The following is a 20,747-nucleotide window of genomic DNA, read 5'->3' on the forward strand; positions in this document are numbered from 1 at the left end:
TGTGCCCAGATGCTGCTCCCCATGAGTGCCCCCCCTTTCTGGCTCCGCTCATAGCAGCTATTCCCCCATGGGCAAGTGTGACTACTGCGTAGAGCAGGACACCTGGGTTCTTCTGCCACTGGCCTGCTGGGGGACTTTAGCCAGGTCACTTCTGCTCTCTGGGCCTCAGTTTCTCCATCTGTAAAAGGGGGGCTAATGATAGTGTCCCCAGCTCCCTGTGCTCACCAGCCACCAAGGGCCTATGCTCTCCAAAGTGTGTGTTTGGGTGCAGAATGAACGTTGTCCGTCTCTCCCCCCCCCCCCCCCAAGTCTCTGTCACCTCTGATCGCTGTAGACCAGCTTAGACTCCTGTTGGGTCTTTCCCTGGCCTCCTCCCAGCAAACCCTGCTGTGTGTGTCTCAGAAGCTTCAGAGGGGAAGGAGTGTCTGATGTTCCATTCTGTGCACTGTGCTGCCCCCGATGAGCCCTAGTCCCTGGGCCAGGGTCCCTTTGAGCTAGGTCAGGGGTGGCCAACCTGTGGCTCCGGAGCCACATGCGGCTCTTCATAAGTTAATATGTGGCTCCTTGTATAGGCACCAACTCCGGGACTGGAGCTATAGGTGCCAACTTTCCAATGTGCCGGGGGGTGCTCACTGCTCAACACCTGGTTCTGCCACAGGCCCTGCCCCCACTCTACCCCTTCCTGCCCCTTCCCCTGAGCCTGCTGTGCCCTTGCTCCTCCCCGGACCTCCAGCCTCCTGCTTGCTATGAAACAGCGGATCAGGAGGGAGGGGGAGGTGCTGATCGGGGGTGGGAGGCACTGGGAGCGGTGGGGAGGAGTTGATGGGGAGCTGCTGACATATTACTGTGGCTTTTTGGCAATGTACATTGGTAAATTCTGGCTCCTTCTCAGGCTCAGGTTGGCCACCCCTGCGCTAGGTGCTGTACGAACAATAACAGGATGAAGAACAGGAGTACTTGTGGCAACTTAAAGACTAACAAATTTATTAGAGCATAAGCTTTCGTGGGCTACTGCCCACTTCTTCGGATGCATATGCATAAATTTGTTAGTCTCTAAGGTGCCACAAGTACTCCTGTTCATTTTGCAGATACAGACTAACACGGCTGCTACTCTGAAACCTGTCAGAATAACAGGATGCATGATCACCCCTGGGCTGCAGCTTCCACTCTAGCTTCCTGCTGGGCTATGTGGTGTGGGAACCTGAACACGTTTTGGGAGGGTCCTTCCTGCGCAGGACTCCTGGGTTCTGCTCCGGGCTCTGGCACTGACCTGGTGCATGATCCGGAGCAAGCCACAGCCCTTCTGTGCCTCAGTTTCCCACCCATCAAACACAGATAATAATGAGATTAGCTTTTCTTTGTGAAGCACTTTGAGATGTCTGGCTGGAGATTCCCATGTAAGTGCTGAGGGCCAGATCCCCAGCGGGTGTAAATTAGCATCACTCCCTGGGGCCCAGATCCACATCAGGTGTAAACAGCCATAGCTTCCACAAACTCAGCCGAGCGGTGCTGCTTTACATCCGGCCTGCGCCTGGCTCCCGAGGCCGGCGGGGACCAGCCACCTCCCCGCGGGGCGCTGCGGGCACACGGGCATGGGGAGCCCGGCTGCAGAGCACGCCCCTGGCGGGACCGGATTCCCGACACACACTCCCCGCAGGCGGCTGGGCCGGGGGCAGAATCCAGCTGGCCAGATCCGCCCCGTTTGGGCCATGTTCTGCCCCGGGGGGAGCGCAGCGATGCGGATCCAGGAGCTGGTGCCACCAGAGGGCTCTGGTTATTGCGAGGGGACGGGAGGCTGCTCTGGCTTATGCCTCTGCTCCCTTCCTCTGTATTTTCTTCTTCTCCTTTGCTCAGGATATCAGGGGGCTGAGCTTCCTGGGTCAGACGCTGAGTGCCAGCAGCTGCGTCCATAGTGACCCAAGAGCCAGGAGCGAGCAGCTGCTGCGCCAGGGAAAGACCTTCAGCAAAGCGCCCTCTGCGCCCAGCCCACAGTGGGACTTTCTCCGGTGGTGGGACCTGCCCCGGGCTCTGCCCCCGCCAGCTCCTGAGCCGGAACCTGCAGGTGATTGAGAGAAAGAGAGAGAGAGAATTCGGTCTTGGCTATGGCCGGACCGTAAAAATGGCTCCTTCTTACCCTCCCCATAATCTCTGCTCCTCGGGGGTCTGCGAGTCCCCGAGCTGCTGCTGTCACTGGCAAGCCCGGGCTCTTTCCTCTTTGCATGAGTGGATCCAGAAGTTAGCAGTCTCCTCTGTGTGTGTGTGTGTGTGTGTGTGTGATTTAACTTGCTGAAGGCGGCATGGGGCTGCGGTTGGCTGTGGGTGGGAATGTAAATTGGATTTTAAAAAGCGCCTGTATGATCCTGCACTGAGAAGTGGGATTTAATTAGCCAGCGCTTGCAAAAGTATCTTTGCTAGAGAAGGAGAAATATGTTGCCAGCAACAAAAGAAAACGCAATCAGACATGAAAATCAGCCGCTAGAGCACAGGATTGAAGGGTAGAGAATACATTTGTAAAGAGCGCTGGCCCTGGGAATTGCAGGTGAGTGAGCCTGATTTCCGTATCTGGAAAATCTCTTTCCAGCAATATTTAAAGACCGTTCTAAACCCTCAACTTCATAGGCTGATAGGTCAGTATTATGTGATAGAGACTAACCAGCATAGCTTCTGCTAAGCAACATCATGTTGCTAAGCTATCAGCGTTCACTAACACTGGCTCTCAGCCTTTCCAGACTACTGTCCCCCTTTCAGGAGTCTGATTTGTCTTGTGTACCCCCAAGTTTCACCTCTCTTAAAAACGACTTGCTTAAAATAATCAGACCTAAAAATACATGAGGCTCACAGCATGCTATTACTGAACAGTTGCTTTCTTTCTCATTGTTACCATATCATTATAAAACAAATCAATTGGAATATAAATATTGTACTGACATTTCAGTGTGTAGTATATAGAGAAGTATTAACAAATCATTGTCTGTATGACATTTTAGTTTGTACTGACTTCGCTGGTGTTTTTGTGTAACCTCTTGTAAAACTAGGCAAATATCTAAAGGAGCTGCTGTACCCCCTGGAAGCCCTCTGTGTACCCCCGGGGATACAGGTACCCCAGGTGGAGAACTACTGCAAATAGTGGACAATGGAGAAGCAGTAGACAGGTTTAATTTGGACTGTCAAAAACTTTGACAAAGCCCCTCACAAAAAGGTTATGAAGGAAACTAAATGATGATGGGATGAGAGGTAAAGTTCTGTTCTGGGTTGGAAATTGGCTAAGAGACAGGAAACAGTAGGTATACATGGCTAGTTAATGAAGAGGCAAAAACTTAATAGCAGGTCCACACTAGGAGGTTTAATATATTGATGATTTGGAAATGGAGTGGCCTCCTTTACTGATAACTAACTGCAAGAGTTTTGAGTCAATGATTAACTCGTAACCATTAACTAACCCAGCTGGGCAAGTCCGTGTCAATGAATGCCCTGCAATGCACAATGGAGAGAATGATTTGAACCCACTGCTGGGTTGTAAATTGGTGGAAGTGGGTGAAAATAAATGGAGGCAATTTTCAGCGACTCGAGGCATGGGTTCCCAACTCCACAGGACGTGCTTTTGTGGTTGACTAAGAAGATTTGTGTCCGCTGCCCAAGGGAAAAGATTTAAAAAGTAGAAAATAGTTTAGCTTTGAAACACGGGCTGAAACCAGAACAAATACACCAGCTGAGCAAGCACAGACACTGGACAGGCACTGCTCGGATTTACCCTCTGCATGTGGCCCAGGGTAGGTGGGACTGGCACGTGGAAATCACAGGGGATACACCATCAACACAGAACCCCTCATAATGCCTTTTCCAGAGTCCCTGCTTGGGACAGATCAGTATTTTAACTCTTCCTTTCTGCTTCCCCCCAGGCTTTTGCCTCTTTTCCCCACCTGACCCCACCCTGAAATCAAGGGGTGTAATTCTCCATCTGCCTCGCACTTTGTTGCAGCCTGGTCGCATCCATGCAAAGCAAATGCAAAAGCTCCAACATTCTGATCTGGTTTGACTTTTGCACCCACCCTGCATAGATGTAAATGATCCACCTCCAGGGGTAATTGTAACACACTTAAAGACCTAGATTGTATGGCCAGAAGGGACCTCTTTGGTCACTAGTCAGACGTCCTGTGTAGGATTTCACCTGGAGATTCATGCAGTGAAGGTGGGGATTTTATTCTTGATCCTTAGAAAGTGTGTGTCACCCTCTCGGAGGACAGAGGCTGCTGTAAGAGGCTATTACTGGCACCAGCTGCTGAAGTTCCTCCTTTAGTTCAAGAGGCTTAAATATGTGCTTTGGTGCCAGAAGGTTCTGTGTTCAAATTCTGCTACTGACCTTTCTCTGTGCGTGGCTCTTTCACAAGGCTGTGGGAACCCTTGTACCCTTAATTATTGGGCTCAAGAGAGGTTATTGTAATTTGATGTCCATGTGGAGCTGAAATTTAGCCAACGGATTAGGGCCATTTCATTGGGGATAGGCAAACTGGAGGCTTGACTGCCATGCAGCAGTGAAAGAGGACCGTGTTTTGTATATTGCTTGAAAATCTTACACTGTTTCAGGACTGAAGTTATGAAAAAATTTAAACCAAGCCCTTTTCTCCAAATTTCCTGCACCAAATGCCATGGGATAAAATCGCAAGAATACAACAATGAGTTTCCAGCCTCCTAAACTGCAGAGACGCTTGAAAATGTGACCCCTATAGGCTCAAAAAACAGGTAGAAAACACCCTTCTCTCTCCCCCCCCTCCCCCCGGATTTATCATGATTTTTAAATCTCGTTATTTTTTGGTTGAGGCCTGAATGTTTTGGGGTTGGCAATACTGTAGTTACCCTTCCCTTTCAGCTACCCTCCCCCCCCCCCCCCCCGCCACACACCTGTAACACATGCGTCTCCCCTCTAGTGACAGAAACACATAGAGCTTAGAGCTGGCTCCTGATGGTGGGGCCCACCATCTCGGTCTCTTAGGTCCGGCAATTGCAGCTCATGCTGTTGGATCTAGAGGTTGCAGGTTTGAGCCCCACCCAGGAGTGGGTATCTTACCTTTCTGCTTCTAGCCAAGAGAGGGTGAGGGGTCCGATGTCCTCAGTAGATGAAAGGGATCTGATCTCTTCCCCTCCCTCCATTCTCATCTTTGGCTGAGTCTGTTCCTGGCTTGGAACACAGCAAAGATGGGACCATGGTGGGGGCTGTCAGAAGGATGCAGCCACTGGATGGAGAAGTTGAAGCTGGTTAGCATAGACTTTTCCAGATCAGCTGGTCTGTCTTGCAAGCACAGCTGCTTCCCTCCAGCACCTGTGTCAACTGCACAGAGTAGCCCCTGGATATGGGGGAGGAAGGGGAAACCCCCCCCCCCAACACATCCTTCTGAGACTCCACACTCCCCATTGCCCCTGCTCCACGCCTCCTGCTATCAGCTCCTGCCCCATTGAAATGACTGGGAATTGGGTCTCCTTGCTGTTTCTGAAAACGTCACCCCTTAGTTCTAGAGATGGTTGGAGACACCTGGATGGAAACCTTATGCCATCGGAATATGCAGTTCTGTCATCAGATTGATTTGTTTCAGGGGGAAAAAAGGGAACAAAACGTCTTGATTGTTGTGTGTTTTGAAATGACTCATTCTGAATTTTTTAAATGTGTGTGTGAGACGTGCCATCATATAACACAAAATAGTAATGAAACGAGTCAAAACAAAACCTTTCAAACGCCCCAAAACTATTTTTTTTTTTTTTTGAATTTTCCTTTGCCAACAATTTTGAAATGTCTGGTGTTTGTGCCGACTCTGAAAGTAGGTCTGTTTAGAAATCACAAAACCCTCCGTGACATGGAACCTCCATACTCTGCACAGCTGTGCTCTGTTACATGTCAATGTCGGGCGCTTACATGGCCTTCGTTATCGTAGCATTTGATAACTTTGCAACAGGGCTTTGGAGCTGTGCTCTGGCTCCGCTCCAGCTCCAGGCAAAAACCTGCATATCTACTGCTCCGGAGCTGCTCCGCGCTCCAGCTCCGAGCTCCGCTGCAAAGCCCTGCTTTGCAATCACAATTTTAAACATATATATTCATGCCCCTCCCCCAGTGCTATATGTTTGTCGGAGAAGCCAAGTCCAAGAACTGGGCTTTGTGCTGGCGGCAGAAGGTGGGGAGGTTTGTGAGGGTCCTCACTTCCTGAGAGACTTTATTCCGCTGCCTTAGGCCAACCTCCAAGAAAGTTCTGATTCATGCAGGACCACCAGCTGCTGTAGTCAGGGTAATGCCAACAGAGTTCATTAATAACCAGGCATTTGATGCTGCAGCCCGGAGTGCTCCCAGGAATAAGAGGTAGGGGCGTAGCAGAAGCACAGCAGGTCTGCATAGGGGAGGGAACAAGGGGATTCTAAAAAGCGGGGATATGGGAATGACAGTCAGCCCAGGAGGCAGAGGGCAGCCTGGCCCTGCGGCGCCTGCGTCAGCGGGCTTACGGCTGGGGCAGCAGGTGCTGAGTGGGGGAAGTTTTGTTGTTGCAGAGGCCAGTGGGCGAGGCAGGAGCCGCGTCTCACCATGGAGCAGTATGTGCTGCTGGACCCCCGGCAGAGGGCCCTGTACCGGGATGTCATGCAGGAGAGCTACGAAACCCTGATGGCCCTTGGTAAGTAATCGCTTCCTCTTCTCCATAAGGAGCCACGAGTGGCCCCATTCAGGGGTCTTCCTTGCTGGGGAATCTACCTCCTGGGGGGTGAATGAAGCCATCGGAACGGGACAGTGGGTCCCAAGGGATGGTGGTAGCTAGGACGCTACCAATTTCACGGCTGTGAAAAACATGTCACACACTGGGAAATAAGCCCTTCCCCATGAAATCTGATATCCCCTTGCTGCTAGGAGCGCCCCAGCCAGGGGGCCCCTAGCGCCGGCTGCCCTGGGGAGGGACAGGACTTGTCCTACCCCCGCACAGCTGCTCGGGAGGGGAGGGGGAGAGCTCAGACCCACTTCCAGGAAGCTTCCTGGTTGCTGTCCTCAGAGTCCCTCTCTGAAGGCAGCACGGAAGTGAGGGTGGCAATCCCGTGGACCCCACCCCCCAAACACACACACACACACCAGGTTTGCGACTCCTCCACAATCCCCTTTTGAGTCGGGACCCTCACGGTTACAACAGGGTGAAATTTCAGATTTAAACATCTGCAAATGTGAAATTTACCAGTTTTCAATTCCTATGGCCATGAAATTGACCAGAATGGACCTGAATTTGGTAGGGCCCTAGTGATAGCAGAGGGAGACAAAGGCAGAGGAAAAGGATCTACCAAAGGCAAGGCTACAGAAGCCAGCAAAACAGGACAGGGCACGTGCCAGAAGGGTCTGGGAGAGGAGGAGATGGGTCCCTGCAGAGGAGGCAGCAGAGGGAGTGAGGAGGACATGTCCAGGAGTTGGGGGACCAGGCCTCTCCGAGTTACTAGGAAAGGCAGCGGAGAGAGGCTGAATCTGGGTGGGAGGGTGAGCATGTGGGGGCTGGGCACAGAAATCTCCCTTGAGGAGCTTTGGGGTGAGAATTGATGGGTGAGATATCAGGGCTGAGCGAGAGGGGATCCTCTGGGGTGGGGAAAGGGAAAAGCAGCCTATTTAACAGGGGCAGGAGTAACAGGGTGGGGACAAACTAGTATAAATGTGACTCCTCTCTGATGGGCTGTGATGTCGTTCAGTGTCTTGAGCGGTGAGGAGAGAGGTTGAAGGTGGATAGGAGCCGAGGCCCCTCACAGAGGGGAGAAGGACTAAGGACCTGGTCATGGCAGAGAGCATGAGCCCCATGGGCTTCTGGGAAGGGGCCACTATGGCCAAGGGAGCCCAACCCGCTCTGATCTTGCTTGTTTTGTTGCCCGCCTTGTCCCCGAGCAGAATTTCCACTTTCCAAGCCTGACCTGCTCTCCCGGCTGGACCGAGGGGATGAGCCGACAGCCCTGGATCTCCACATGCCCAGAGGTGGCCAGGCAGGTGAGTCCCTCTCCAGGAAGGAGAGGATCCCTGCAACGTCACGCATGGCTTCCCACCAACCCTGACTGAGTCCTGGGAGCGTCCAGATGGGATGCAGAGGCAGAATCGGTCCCCTCCTTTTGGGGTAGGGTTTTGGGGGGGAGATGTGGCTGCTGGCCATTCGATCTCCCTCCCAAGGGCAGACAGAAAGCAGAAGACCAGAAGCCTGAAGTGCAGGCAATGCGATGTTTATTGGCGTTAATCAGGCAAGCATATCCATAGCTCTGCACGCCAGCAGAGCCTTTTTATCCAGTGTCCCCGTTCCCCCTCCATAGCAGGCATAATTATACCTGTAGGGCACACCCTGGGTCCCACCCCTTACAATTTATGGTCATGTGCCCTTTTGGAGGGTCTTGGGGCTTCAGTACCACCTCTTTTGTACCCCATGGGAGGGGTAGGGAGTAAGGTTATGCTTCGGTCAGGGACAGGCATGTCTTTGGCCTGTTAGTGTTTCTTATACGCTTCCCGCCCCGCCCCCCATCCCTTCACCCCTCTGACTGGTTGCCTGACCTTGCCTTGAGATAGGATTTGAGGCAGTTTTCAAGTGTAGACTCGTATATTACACTCCCACTCTACCCAGCAACACTTTAGCGCTATTTCTTATCACTCCCCCCCGTCCATCTGCTTGTGGGCAGATGTAACACACAGTGTTCTTTGATCACCCATATTGGTAAGAATATAAAAATATCAAAAGCCAAATGGGCCAACAAGACCCAAAATTCTATCTCAGGCAAATACAGAGGCCTGAATGCTGCATTATCATCACTAACACTCCTCGGCAGTTGTGGTTTGTTCCCCTCGCCGTGCAGGGAATGACTTGTGTCTGGGTCTCTCTCCCCTAGCAGCAGATGGCACTGCCAGTGGGAAAGAAGAAGAGAAACCCCAGCAAGCGAGCCCGGAGGAGCCGGCCTCGGAAAAAGCCGACGGCGCTGGGAAGGCTCCCCAAAGCCCCGAGGCGGGGGAGAAGCCGCCGGCTAACAGCGGGGAGAGCCCCAACACTTGCCCCGAGTGTGGCAAGACCTTCAGCCACAAGTCGGCGCTGGCCAAGCACCAGAAGATCCACACAGGCGAGAGGCCCCACAAATGCCCCGACTGTGGCAAGACCTTCATCCAGCGTTCAGACCTGACCATCCACCGGCGGGTGCACACCGGGGAGCGCCCCTACGCTTGCCCCGACTGCGGGCGCCGCTTCAGCGTCAGCTCCTCCCTGCTGACCCACCAGCGCACCCACGCGCCAGGTGGCGAGAAGCCCAACCGCTGCCCGCAGTGCGGCAAGAGCTTCACCGACCCCAACGCCCTGGCCCGGCACCAAAAGAGCCACCTGGGCGGCAAGCCATACGAGTGCGGCGTCTGCGGCAAGGCCTTCGCCTGGAGCTCCCACCTGGAGCGGCACCAGCGCATCCACACCGGAGAGAAGCCCTTTCAGTGCGGGGAGTGCGGCCGGGCCTTCGCCTGGAGCTCCCACCTGGACCGCCATATGCGCACCCACGCAGCGGCCGTGGAGGAGGAGGAGGCCGAGGAGGAAGCCCCGCCCCCGCCTCAGAGATGTGCCGACTGCGGTAAGCGCCTCAACCACCAGACGGACCCGCAGCGCTTCAAGCACAAGGGGACGCAGACCCAGGATGGCGGCGGGGTGGTAGAGGGGCCCGACCAGGTTGAGGAGAGTGGCCCTGAGCGGCCCCACCGCTGCCAACAGTGCGGCAAATGCTTTAGCCAGAGCTCGAACCTGCTCAAACACCAGCGCGTGCACACGGGCGAGCGCCCCTACGCCTGCCCGGACTGCGGGCGCCGCTTCCGCTGGGGATCGGCCCTGGCCAAACACCGGCGCACCCATGCCCGGGAAAAGCCTGCTGAGGACCCGGTGCCAGCCCATGACACCGGCGCTGCTGGCAAGCCGTACCCGTGCGGGGCCTGCGGGAAGAGCTTTGGCTGGATCTCACACCTGGAGCGTCACCGGCGCATCCACACGGGAGAAAAGCCCTACCGGTGCGGGGAGTGCGGGCGGGCCTTCGCCGTCAGCTCCCACCTGGAGCGGCACCGGCGCATCCACACCGGCGAGCGGCCCTACCGCTGTGGCGACTGCGGCAAAAGCTTTGCCGTCAGCTCCACCCTGCTGGCTCACCGGCGCACCCACGCCACCCGGGAAGGGAGGCCTCACCAGTGCCCCGACTGTGGCAAAGGTTTCACCGCTGCCGCAGCCCTGGAGCGGCACCGCCGGCTGCACCGGGGTGAGAAGCCTTACCAGTGCGGCGTTTGTGGCAAAGGCTTCGCCTGGAGCTCACACTACGACCGGCACCGGCTCACCCACACCGGAGAAAAGCCCTTCCCTTGCGCCCATTGTGGCAAGCGCTTCGGCCGCAGCTCCCACCGCAACCGGCACCAGCGGGCCCATGCCCAGGCTGGCGCAGAGAAACGGCACGTCTGTCCCGACTGCGGCAAAGCCTTCAGCCTCAGCGCGGCCCTGGCAGCCCACCAGAGACTCCACGCCGCCGGCACCAACAGCCCACTCTCCCTGCTGCCGCCCACCTGGTGGGAGGCTGAGAGGAGGACCGGGACAACCACGCCACCGCCTGAGGCCTGGGCTGAGGATCCTGCCACCCACTTCCAATGCCCTGTCCCCTCCTCCTCCCCGACTGCCGCCCCCCGGGCCTGGGCAACCAAGTCTCTCTCAGCTCCCGGCGCATGGAGACCAGGGGAAAGGGAGGCCAGTGTTGCTGCCCCTCCAGAGAGCTGGGCCCAGCAACCTCCTCCCAGCTCCTAACATGGCTAAGCAGGGTGTGTGGGGGGGAAGGGGGAACCCCTGTCTTTGGAGTGAGCCAGAAACACCCCCTGCCCTGGAGGGGGCTGGGTGGGGGACTGGCATGTTCTCCCCCCAGCCAGGGGATTCTTTGAGGGTGGGGGGGGCAATTTCCCCCCTCGCACTGGCAACATTATTCACTGCTGATGCAGGAAAATGGGCCTTGAGCCTCCTGGTAGCTGAGACCCCCTTTGCCCCACCCCACCCTGAATGCCCTAGAGCCAGGGGGTTCCCCCCACCCACCCCATACCCAGGCGGAAATGAGAGCTAGAAGGGTGGAGGGCTGGGTCTGGGATAGGGACTAGATGAGAGGGAGGTGGGGGGGGGACATCAAGCAGGGGGGATGAGAGTTGGGGACTGGGGGTGTAGGAACCAGAGGGGGCAGCGGGGGGGTGGGTGGGAAGCAGAGCGAGGTGGGGGGGGGGGGGAGCTGAGTGTTTAGTGTTCAGGGAGTTGGATGGGAAGCAGATGGAGCTTGCAGTGTATGGGTGTGCCGAGGGCGGAGGGGTATCTAGCATCATGGGCTGGGAGTAGAGATGGGATTACGGTGGTGCCGCCCCCCTGATGTGACTTTTTCCACCTGCTCCGCTCCGTTTGCCTCTGTGCTGTCACCGGCTCAGAAGGAAATGGGGGAGACCTCAGAGCAGACAGGCGTGGGGGATGTGGGGCAGAGGCTGGGGGAGACACAACCAGAGAGAGAGTGGCGGGGGAGGGGGATCTGTCTCTGGAGCAGAATGACTTTGGAGCGGCGCATGGTTCACGAGTGGAACTCCCTGCTGCTGGAGACACCTGGAGAAATAAGCACAGCGAAGGGCCTCTGTGGCTGGGAATCTGTCTTGTTATAGCTATTTAAAGGGGGGGGCAGTGACCCAGTGCCTGACGAAGGTATGAAATTTGGCCTTAGAGCCACAGATGCACAAGCCCCGCTCCATGGGACCTGACCTTCTTTCAGGATGCCAAAAGCAAGGCTCAGAACTCTGCCTTGCTCCCTGCTCCAGGGGGATTCACCCAGCACCGTGCAGAGCAGCAGCTGGTTTCCATGGGCCCTCCCCTTTGCAGGAGGCCTAGAACAGCCTTTGTGGGCCCAGGGAATCTGATGTCAATAGCATTAGCTTTGGGGTGTCACATTTATATGGTTCCCCCCACTTTCTGTTAGCCTGGGAGGAGTCGCATTTATATAGTTCCCCCTCCATTCTGTTAGCTTTAGGGTGTCATGTTTATACTTTCCTTCCCCTCTGGAGCCTCTGGGCATCTCATTCTAACTGCTCCCATTAGATTCTGCGTGACACATCCCATGCTAGACAAAGGATGGTTAGAAAGGCTGAGCTAGTATATTTTCTACCTTTATCTTTGGTTGCACTAACGCTGGGTCTGACTGTGCTTCCCTGGGTGGGTGTCAATGGAAAAATCCTCTCTGGCCTCTTGGGGCCAGTTGGTTAAGTAGCGATGCTCACAGCTAGAGACGGAGACGGACCGAACTGGGGAAGGAAGTTACTGCCTGAGCTCTGCAGTGATGTCAGACAGTCAGGGAGTGAAGGTCAAAGATAACAATGCTGGGAAATGGCAGCGTTTGCTCTTCAGAGCCAGCCAGCTGAGAACTGTAAACGCGCTGCACTGGGACAGACAGGAAATGTCCTGTGAGTATCAGGGGAAGCGGCCCTGAATCCTAAAGAGCTACGAATGACACCCCAAGAGGAGGGAAGTAAACAGGCCAGGCTGAGTCCATCAGTGAGGAGGCCACAGGGAGTCGGGAACCCTGACAGCTCAGCTGCCGGAATCCGCCTCCTTCCTGGGAGCACAGCTGCTGGCAGACAAGGGGCTAACGCTACGTCTCCTAGTTACCACAGCAGGTGACTCCTTGGACCTGGGTTCTCCCAGCCGGATCATTGGCTTTTGTCACTGGCTCGAGCTGTTTGTCTCAGGGAAGGGCCTGAAAGGTTGGCTTATTGTTGAGGGAGGTAGGTCCTGGGACAGAGATGGGTTGGGAATGGCATGGGGGTGGAGTTGGGCCATGGGCACAGAGGTGGGACGAGGGTTTAACTTTTGACTTCCTTGCTTTGGATTAGAGGGTAATAAAGTAGAATGTAGTTTAGCAAAACTCAATGTGTCTGGAGTCGTTCATCTTAAAGAACAGGAGGGAGAGAGAGGGAGGGTGTGTGTGGTGGAGGAGGGGTGTTGAGAGACAGAAGGAAGTGTATTTGTCTTTGCTGCATCCATCTGTGGTGAGAGCCCAAACAATAATATCCAGCTTTTACTTAGCGCTTCTCATCCGCAGACCTCAAAGCATTATACAAAGGCAGTCATCAGTGGGAATTTTCTGTAATATTTCAATGACTCCTAGGCATGCCTCAGTTTCCCTTGGTACGCTGCATTGCTACCCCATGAGTGCAAAAGGGTTAACGCTGCTCCTGGAACAGTGCACGAGATGGGTGTGCAGCCCCTCGCTGTCTAGGAGAAATGACTGGGTCATTGAGGAACTGATTGAAACTGACCCAGATCAACAGAGGATCCAGCAAGACAAAGTGAGACCCACCCAAGGACTGAACAATCAATGCCTAACAGGAAATCCCAGCAGGCAGGACATGTGAACTGGACTAAGAGCTGCCCTTTTGGAGGGACACAGGAAGTGTGAGCTGGGCAGATGAAGGGGAGGGGGAGACAGGGAGGGAGTCCATCGCAACTTGGCTCTTGGCATTTGCTTGGCCAGGATGGACTAGCATAATTTCTGCCTCTCTCTGCTGCCCCGAGGCCTTTCAGATCCGGTGTGTCAAGTGACTAATAAATGGCTCCCTTGTTTAAAAAAAGCTCCTTGTGTCTCTGCAGGACTCTGAGAGCCTGGTGCCTGAAGGGCTGCCATACAAGCCTCCCGCAGGAATCGGGCTCCGCTGGATTTGCTGGGTAGAGAGACAGGGATCAGAACCGCCAAAGACTCCGTCTCAGAGGCCCGTGGAACTGTGGGTCCTGCACACTGAAAGGTGTCACTCCCCAGAGTCTGGTGATGGTTTTTTTTTGGGGGGGGGGGGGGAATGTAGACCAGACCTTGTGACTCCATGACAATATCATTATCCCTCTTGTACACGTGGTGAAACTGAGGTACGGCAGAGCAAGCTGCCCGAGGTCACCTAGCAGGCCTGGGGAAAAGCCAAGAATAGATCCCAGCTCTCCAGAGTCACCAGTAGTGGATTAGCCATGCCACCATCTAGAAGCATTCAAAACAAGCCTCAAAAATCAAGAGATTGTCTTAAAAATCCTGGAATTTTTAAAAATGGTGTTTTTCTTCCCCTTCTGGTCTCTGAGCCCTTGGGTTATACACTCGGGTCATGTTCTCAAGCTTTTTTCTGCAACCACAGGGGCTAGTAACATACCTAGAATTTTTTTAAAAGATTTTCCTACAGTCGCTGCATTCCAGGAGCTGGGCACATGGCTTGAGACTTAAAATGGGGAAAGTTGGCAACCTTGCTGTGCGTATGATGTGTGACTACAGGGAGCGTGGCTGGTGCTTTTAGGGTGCATGTATGTGTCTGTGCCGCTTTGTGCATGGTGGGACTGGGTCTATTTATTGCTTCTCTCTGGACACAACTGGCTGGATTTTCAAAAGTGCCGCTAATTTTGCTCATCAACCCCTTTTTCCACATGCCCACTTTGCTGTGCACAGCTGCCATTGGTCCGTGCAAAAGTGGGTACAAGGAACCACATGAGCAAGAGAAATTTCAGCGGCAAAGGAATCAGCCGGGTTTAGTCCCATGTTTATGCAGTGTCTAGATTTCATCCTAATTCCATTTTGACTGGAAACACAGCACATCCTGCAGCTGGGAGGCCAGAGCCCTCTTCTATCCACCTCTGTGGAGACTCTCACACCCCTGGGGATGCTGATGGACAAGAGCTGGTCCCTCCTGTTGTTACACAGCTGCAGGCACTCTGAATGCCATCTTCTTTCCAGGTAAGGGAGGGGGTGTGGTAGTGGGGAGATGTTTTTGCGTGGGGATGCCAAATATATATATATTTTTGTGAGGGGGGGGTGCTGGATTTCTGGTAGGATGTTTGAAGAGGGGAACTGGAGCCAATGGGTTGCTATGGCAGGGATGTGGGGGTGATGCCCCCACAACCTCTGCCAGATGGAGTGACCTGACCTCCTCCCAGCCCCCTGTTTGTGCTCTGGTTGTGCGGCAGGCAGGAGGGGGGAGGTGGCAGGAGAGCCAGGCCCTTTTGCTAGGGGAAGAGGGCTGTTCCCCTGGGAAGGGAGGGCCTTATGTGCCAGCAGGGGTAGATTGGCACTTAGTACAGCAAGGGGAGGGTTCCCTTAGGGCAGCTAATTAGGAAAGCCAAAAAAACTTGCCCCCTCTCCCCCAGTTCTTCACCTGGGAATGTTTTGCAGGTCCAACACCTGCCCCTGAATCACAGGGGGGCTGATTTCAGTTGTGGTCTCTCGGGGGTACCATGATACACGGTAGCACCTCGGAGCCCCATCCATGGAGCAGGACACTGTCATGCCAGGTGCTGTACAAACACAAAACAAAAATATGGTCCCTGCCCTGAGGGGCTTACAATCTATAACAACAACAAAGGGGTGTGAGTATGGGAGGCAATAAAGCCAAATTATTTCAGGGGTGTATGGGGCTGGGGGAGACAGAACAGGAGCCAAGTTATATGGGGAGGAGGGATGTGAACCAAATGATTTGTGGGGGGGGGGGGGGACTATTGGGAAAGGGAGACAGGAGCCAAAAGGGAGATGAGACAGGAACCAAATGTGTTTTGGGGTGTGTGTGTGTGTGGATTTTGGGGTGCAAAGGCAGCAGAAAGTAGACAAGCAGAGTGAATGCCACAACCTGGCCAGGGAAGGATGCTGCAGAAATGCTTCAACTTTGCAGAAAAAAATGTTTTGTTGAAGGAACACAAACCCCGGCTCTTTAGTGGAGAAAATCACCTTCCCCATGGATCGCTTCTTAGCTAAAGAGAAAGAAAGGATAAACTAGCTTCAGGTGGGAGACCGCCAAAGCCAGCCACATGGGATGAGACAAGATGGCTTGCTCTGGCTAGCTGGTGGGCCTCTGTGCTCAAAGTGACTGGAGTTCTCTACCACAATAAGACACAAGCCCTGGAGAACATTAGCTTGATGGGGTTGTTTGGAAGGTGATTAGCTGCCTTGGCTAAGAACTCCATGGCCTATTCAGTGGTGGCAGATGGGTGACATTTTCAAACGTGCCATTTTCAAAAGTGACGTAGGTCCTGATTTTTAAAGGTATTCAGGAGTTGCTCTCCTCACTGCTGGCCTGAAGCCTCAAAGGTGGCTCCTTCATTGGAAGATCTGGGAACCCCACTGGCCAGGATGTTCGCAACCAGCACCCCAGAGGAAAGAGATCCCTCCCCCCCACACACACACACACCCTTTGGCAGGAAAGTGGAGCAAAGGCCCCAACTGGATGGAGAACAAAGCGGGCAGGTGGCTGGGATCCAAGGACAAAGGGACAGAGAGGGAGCAAGAGCCAGACAAGATGCCTTTGATGGCAGCATGGCTGAAGAGAGCCCTGGCCGGGCTGAACTCTGCCTCTCTCTGGGCTAGCATAGGGGCTCTCTGACTCTGTACACCCAGGGCCTAATCAATGGTGACCTTGTTTTGCAAAGGCAGCCTGGTGTCTCTGGAAATACTCCCTGATAGCCCTGAAGGGGCCCGATCCAAACCTCCTGCAGGAGTCTGGCTGGGTTGGATTGGCTGCAGGGAGCCATGGACAGAGACAGGGAGCGCTGGTGCCTGAAGGCCGTCTTGGGGTACATCTACCTTCCCAAGACGGACCTGCAGTGCCGAGTCTCAGAGCCCAGGGCCATTGACTCAGGTTGTGGGGCTAAAAAAAGCACTGTAGATGTTCAGGCTTGGGTTGCAGTTCAGGCTTTGGTTGCAGTCCGACTTTGGGAGGGTCTTGGAGCCTGGGTGGGAACACCTACATGGTTATTTCAGTCCATTGACCCAGGCCCTGAGACTCGCCGCTGCAGGTTTTTCTTTGCAGTGTCGACATACCCTGTGAGGCTAGGGGCCTGGCACGCTAAAAGGGTCACTTCTCTGGGACTGGTTACAGGCCAGCGCATAGATCATACCCTGTGGCTCTGTGAAGCTAAGTGACTTAGATGGCTATGTCCTACCAGCAAAAGTGATTCATTGACTGTGTCACTTAGGCTCTTATGTAACTATGTCACTCCTGAATCCCATAGGTACTTTCTGAAAATTTTGCCCTTTGGCACTACTGGCCCTGACTCCCATACTTAGTTTTCCTTTAATAATAATAAGGTTCCTAGACTTTGTGGTGGTTAAGCTTTAAAATGTGACCAGAGTGTAACCCCTCTGGTAATGTCTGCCTGAGTTTGCAGAGAGCCTGAGCCAATTGCTCTGAGATGGAGGTGGGGGGCCTTATCCATCCCAATTTTAACTCTGAAACTTGACTGCTCGGGGGAGCCCCATACTGCTAATGCCAAATGGGGGGCTCTGGGTTGGGCCCCTGGGTGCTGCTGCCCTCCATTGTGGCTCAGCAGGGACCCTACAGAGAGAATCCTTTGAGTCAAGCCCACGTGAGATCTCCACCTGCATGAAGGCAGGGAGCAGCAGACACAGGCTGCTGAAAGAGGAGAGGCAGAGGCTTTTCCATCAGCTGGCTCTTGCTGTGGTAGCTTCCGCTGCTAGCATCCCAAGTAAGGTGGGGCTGTAGTGTGGGGAGGGGCACAGGTGACACGGCTAGGACTCTGGAGCTTTTAATCTGGCCCTAATTGCAGCAATGGGGCAGGGGAGTAAATTCCAGGTTGCCAACATCTTTATCACGGGTCTTGTGATATTTGGTCATTGTCTAAAAGCCCCCAGCTCCTGGAGTCATGTGAAACTCTCAGCAATCATTTTATAAAGAGAGAGGTCATCATCCAGTTCCCTGTGTTGCAGAGAAAAGCTTGAACGTATTAACCCCTAAAGGTTCAGAAAGCAAATACAGAGAACCCAGAATTTATTTTTAAGGTGTTTTTTTTTTTTTAAGTCACTTGTGACTTTTGGGGGACCCAACTCATGGTTTTTGAATACATGGGGGGTGGCAATCTGGAGAGTTGGGGATTTTACTATAAACACACAACACAAGCTCTATGTAGTGAAGGCCACCTAGGATAGTGACGCATGGACACGCGGCACAGCTGCCTCCCCTCTGAACACGCTAAAGAACCTCAGAAAAGTCAGACACGAGCCCTTTTAGTTCTACAGCCAGGAAATGCCCTCTACTGCTCTGGGTCACCATGCACCTATCTGACCCTCTGCGCCTTCAGAACCCCAACGGAAAGGTGCAGTCAGTAATGTTTTGCACTTACCTTGTATTTCTTCACAGTAGATTTCCAAGCACTTTCAAAGAAGAAGTCAGTGTCATGACTTTTTAATCCTTAAAAGATGCTTAATTTCTTAGATCATGTCTACACGCAGAAGTTGCACTGGTTTAACTTAATTTGGTTTAAAAGCCAGTTTAAAACCTGGTCTACACTACAACATTAAGTCAACTTGTATCAACTTCGTTATGCTTGCGTCCACACCTAAATTTGCTGAATTGGTGTAAACCACCTTACTTTGGTTTAAAACTGGTTATATCAGCATAGCTTACACCTGAAAATTTGCTAGTGCAAGATAAACCATTGTAAAAGAGGTTTAAACCAAATTCAGAGTGTCTATAAATAAAGCTTCATTGGTTGAACTGAATCACTTTAAAATTTCAACTTTAGCCCTTGTTTACATACAAAAGTTGTACCATCTTATCTATACCAGTGTGGACAAAGTTATATCAGGCCTTCTCTACGCTACAAATGCTTTGCCAGTACAGATATACCAGCAGATCCTCTTGTGTAGACACAGCATATGATAACAGAAGCAGTTTTTCTTTTGGCATAGTAACACCACCTCCCCCACTGACATTAGACATGTCAACAGGAGCCCTCTTCTGTCAGCGTAGATGCATCTACCCTGGGTTGTTTTCTTTCACACCTTGACCAACATAGCTATGCTGCCAAAACATTGTAGTATAGACCTGACCTCAGTATGAAAGTACTTATACTGGAATAGCTATACCTGGAGGAAGGGGAATAAGACCATGTCTATGCTACAAAATTAAGTTGACTAACTGACGTCGGCATACAGCTGCCGCAGTAATTGCATCACTTGTCCATGTCTACACTTTGCTCCTTGTATTGGTGCGTGTCCTCACTAGGAGCCCTTGTATCTATTGTACTGTCAATATGGGATGGGTCCTGAAAGCCAGTAACAATCAATTTAAGCAACGCAGTGTCTACACTGAGACGGCATTGACCTAACCACATCAACCTTGGTTCTATGCTGCTCATGGAGATGGAGTCATTGCAGTGGGGCAGTTACATCCATAGGACCGAAATTTAAGTGTAGACACTTCCACAGTTAGATTGAAGTAAACTGCCTTGTTACCTAAGTTACACCAGAATAAGGCACTTTTATATCAATAAACCAGTGCACTTAGTTCATTAGAAAAATCACACCCCAATCATGATAACTGAACTGCTATAAAAACCGTGTGTAGACAAAGACCTTCATTAAACCAGTGAAACTTTGCCAAACTTTGGCCTCTGAAATTTTCTGTAATTTTTTTCCCGTTTGCCATAAAATTGAGACTGCAGGTATTTTCATTTTGGGAGTTTGCAGGCAAGGGGAGGGGAGGGATTGAAAAATGGGCCACGGTTTTCCAGAAATGCCTAGGAGTTTGGGTGTCCAGAATGAGCCACCTGAAAGGGCCAAGCTCCTGCCCTTCGAAAATTAAACACCTTTACAGAGTCTCAAGTTGGACACCCAAAGTTGTTCTTTTCTATATAGGTTCTTCTATTGCACTCATCTCCTGAGTATCTGAGTGCCTTCCAGCAGGGCACTAAGTGACTTTGGTCTCTCCTACACTCCGTAGAGGAGAACGTGTACAGTAGTGTCTTGTTTTGGTAAGGGTTTCTAAAACCAATATGCATGTCAGTGTATCTTTATGTTCCAGATGGGAGGTTAAAGAAACATGCCCTGCACTTAGAGCAGAAGGTGTGAGGTTTAAGTACTTGGAGGAGTTCAAATAGCTCATCACTTATGAAAGGCTTGGCCTGTTAATGGGCTCCTGGTTGATAACTAACTGAAGAGAGAGTGCAGTCTCTCTCCCTCGCGGGGGGATCCAAATAAATATTCCACAGAAGTCCTGGGTTTGTCTGAACCAGCTCTGAGTTAATGGTACCTATAGATCTACAACACTCCTGTTCAAATTAAATAGACTCTACTCCAACGAGTATCTTGCTGTATTTAAAGGCATACTTCTAATCATGCCAAATATCCTGGAGTCTGTAAGGCTGGTAAAACTACATTCTATTTTATTTGCCTCCAACAGAAAGCAAGAAAAGTCACAAATAAACCATCATCTATGACTCAGTGGTGGAGAACTAAACTCGGCACGATGCACTCCAAAAAAAAATATCCAAGAACATGGCCGCAAACAGATCCCAGCTCTCAGAAGCGTCAGCCAGACATTCCTACAGGGGTTGGGAGAGGATAGGCCTCTGGGGAGCCACGCTGGGATCTGGTGACAAAAGGAACTGACTCTGTCCTCGGGAAGCTCAGATCTGCTGGAGTAAAGCAATGGCCTTGCTGTGGCCGCTGCCTGCCCCGCACGAACCCCTTATCTGTTGGCAGCTGTTCTCACAGGCAAGGGCAAGTCACAGCAGTATGTGCAGGTCTGATCCCGGTGGAGGCTTTTCTCACCTTTCCGATATTGGCCCAGAACCTTAATGACATTTAGGCTCCTAAAATCCACTGATATCAAAGGAATAAATACTTTTGAGGGTCTGGGCCATCCTGGGCATGTTGCAGGGAGAGGGGTGAGTGCAGCAGAATCTCTGTTTAAATAGGGTTATCATATTTCAGCA

At 52.6% G+C, this 20,747-nt stretch overlaps 1 protein-coding gene across 5 annotated transcripts; it reads left to right on the forward strand.

The window, feature by feature from the left end:
• Nucleotides 1–1,752: 1,752 nt before the first annotated feature.
• Nucleotides 1,753–13,624, forward strand: LOC103306864 (zinc finger protein 883-like). Of its 5 annotated transcripts, none has more exons than XM_065562321.1 (5): nucleotides 1,753–2,062; nucleotides 4,585–4,740; nucleotides 6,529–6,650; nucleotides 7,889–7,984; nucleotides 8,866–13,624. In XM_065562321.1, exons 3-5 carry the CDS (start codon nucleotides 6,563–6,565, stop codon nucleotides 10,782–10,784), a joined length of 2,103 nt encoding a protein of 700 aa, XP_065418393.1. In that variant the 5' UTR covers nucleotides 1,753–2,062; nucleotides 4,585–4,740; nucleotides 6,529–6,562; the 3' UTR covers nucleotides 10,785–13,624. The 5 variants fall into 5 exon arrangements, with proteins under 5 accessions (XP_065418393.1, XP_065418395.1, XP_023968556.2 ...); XM_065562323.1 differs by having other exon boundaries at nucleotides 4,665–4,740; XM_065562322.1 differs by lacking the exon at nucleotides 1,753–2,062 and adding an exon at nucleotides 2,069–2,539.
• Nucleotides 13,625–20,747: the final 7,123 nt, after the last annotated feature.

Source organism: Chrysemys picta, chromosome 12, assembly GCF_011386835.1.
Source record: "Chrysemys picta bellii isolate R12L10 chromosome 12, ASM1138683v2, whole genome shotgun sequence".
In the NCBI taxonomy this organism is placed as follows: Eukaryota; Metazoa; Chordata; order Testudines; family Emydidae; genus Chrysemys; species Chrysemys picta.

Bases quoted from the DNA above. Each gene is read 5' to 3' on its own strand.
- LOC103306864 (XM_065562321.1), top strand. From the start codon at position 6,563: ATGGAGCAGTATGTGCTGCTGGACCCCCGGCAGAGGGCCCTGTACCGG. The intron at 6,651-7,888 runs GTAAGTAATCGC...GTCCCCGAGCAG, and splicing joins CGAAACCCTGATGGCCCTTG to AATTTCCACTTTCCAAGCCT. The intron at 7,985-8,865 runs GTGAGTCCCTCT...TCTCTCCCCTAG, and splicing joins GCCCAGAGGTGGCCAGGCAG to CAGCAGATGGCACTGCCAGT.